At 42.7% G+C, this 503-nt stretch overlaps 1 protein-coding gene across 1 annotated transcript; it reads left to right on the forward strand.

The window, feature by feature from the left end:
• Positions 1–6: 6 nt before the first annotated feature.
• Positions 7–497, forward strand: LOC112459885 (the record flags this gene model as incomplete). The annotated part of the gene is made up of 2 exons (XM_025024253.1): positions 7–334; positions 438–497. Coding segments are annotated over exons 1-2 (326 nt in total), but the record flags the coding sequence as incomplete, so codon positions are not given.
• Positions 498–503: the final 6 nt, after the last annotated feature.

A 503-nucleotide genomic window follows, 5' to 3' on the forward strand; every position in this document is an offset into this window, starting at 1 on the left:
CTGCGGAGGCTTTGCTGTCCATAAAAAATGGTGGATATCCATCTGTTGATGAAATTAAGACAGAAATAATGGACGACGATATGATGGATATGGATGAGCAGCATAATTCAAATCACTCGATGGATCAGCAAATGGACACGGAGGAATCGGAGCCGATACCGGAACTGGGACCTGCGGCTCTAGGTCTGCAAAGGGTAGGCACTCAACCGCCCTCGAAACCGAATCCCCCGACGCAGCCTGTACAGGTGTTGAATCGCAGAGGCATGCCAGCTAGAATCAGGAAAAAGAATAAGTTATTTTATGACGACGTCTTAATCAATCATCCACACCATAGGTGAGTAATTTTTCTCGTTACCTAGAAATAGAAGTTAATGGTAATTCGATAAATGATCAATTTTACCAATTAAATATGTAATAATCAATAATCATGTTCGCAGAATCAAGAAGGACCCTTCGGCAATAGATGTGAAACAATCTCCCAAAAAGATGATGCGACCGTCGCC

This window comes from Temnothorax curvispinosus, unplaced genomic scaffold, assembly GCF_003070985.1.
Source record: "Temnothorax curvispinosus isolate PA1 unplaced genomic scaffold, ASM307098v1 QBEX01010193.1, whole genome shotgun sequence".
NCBI lineage: Eukaryota > Metazoa > Arthropoda > Insecta > Hymenoptera > Formicidae > Temnothorax > Temnothorax curvispinosus.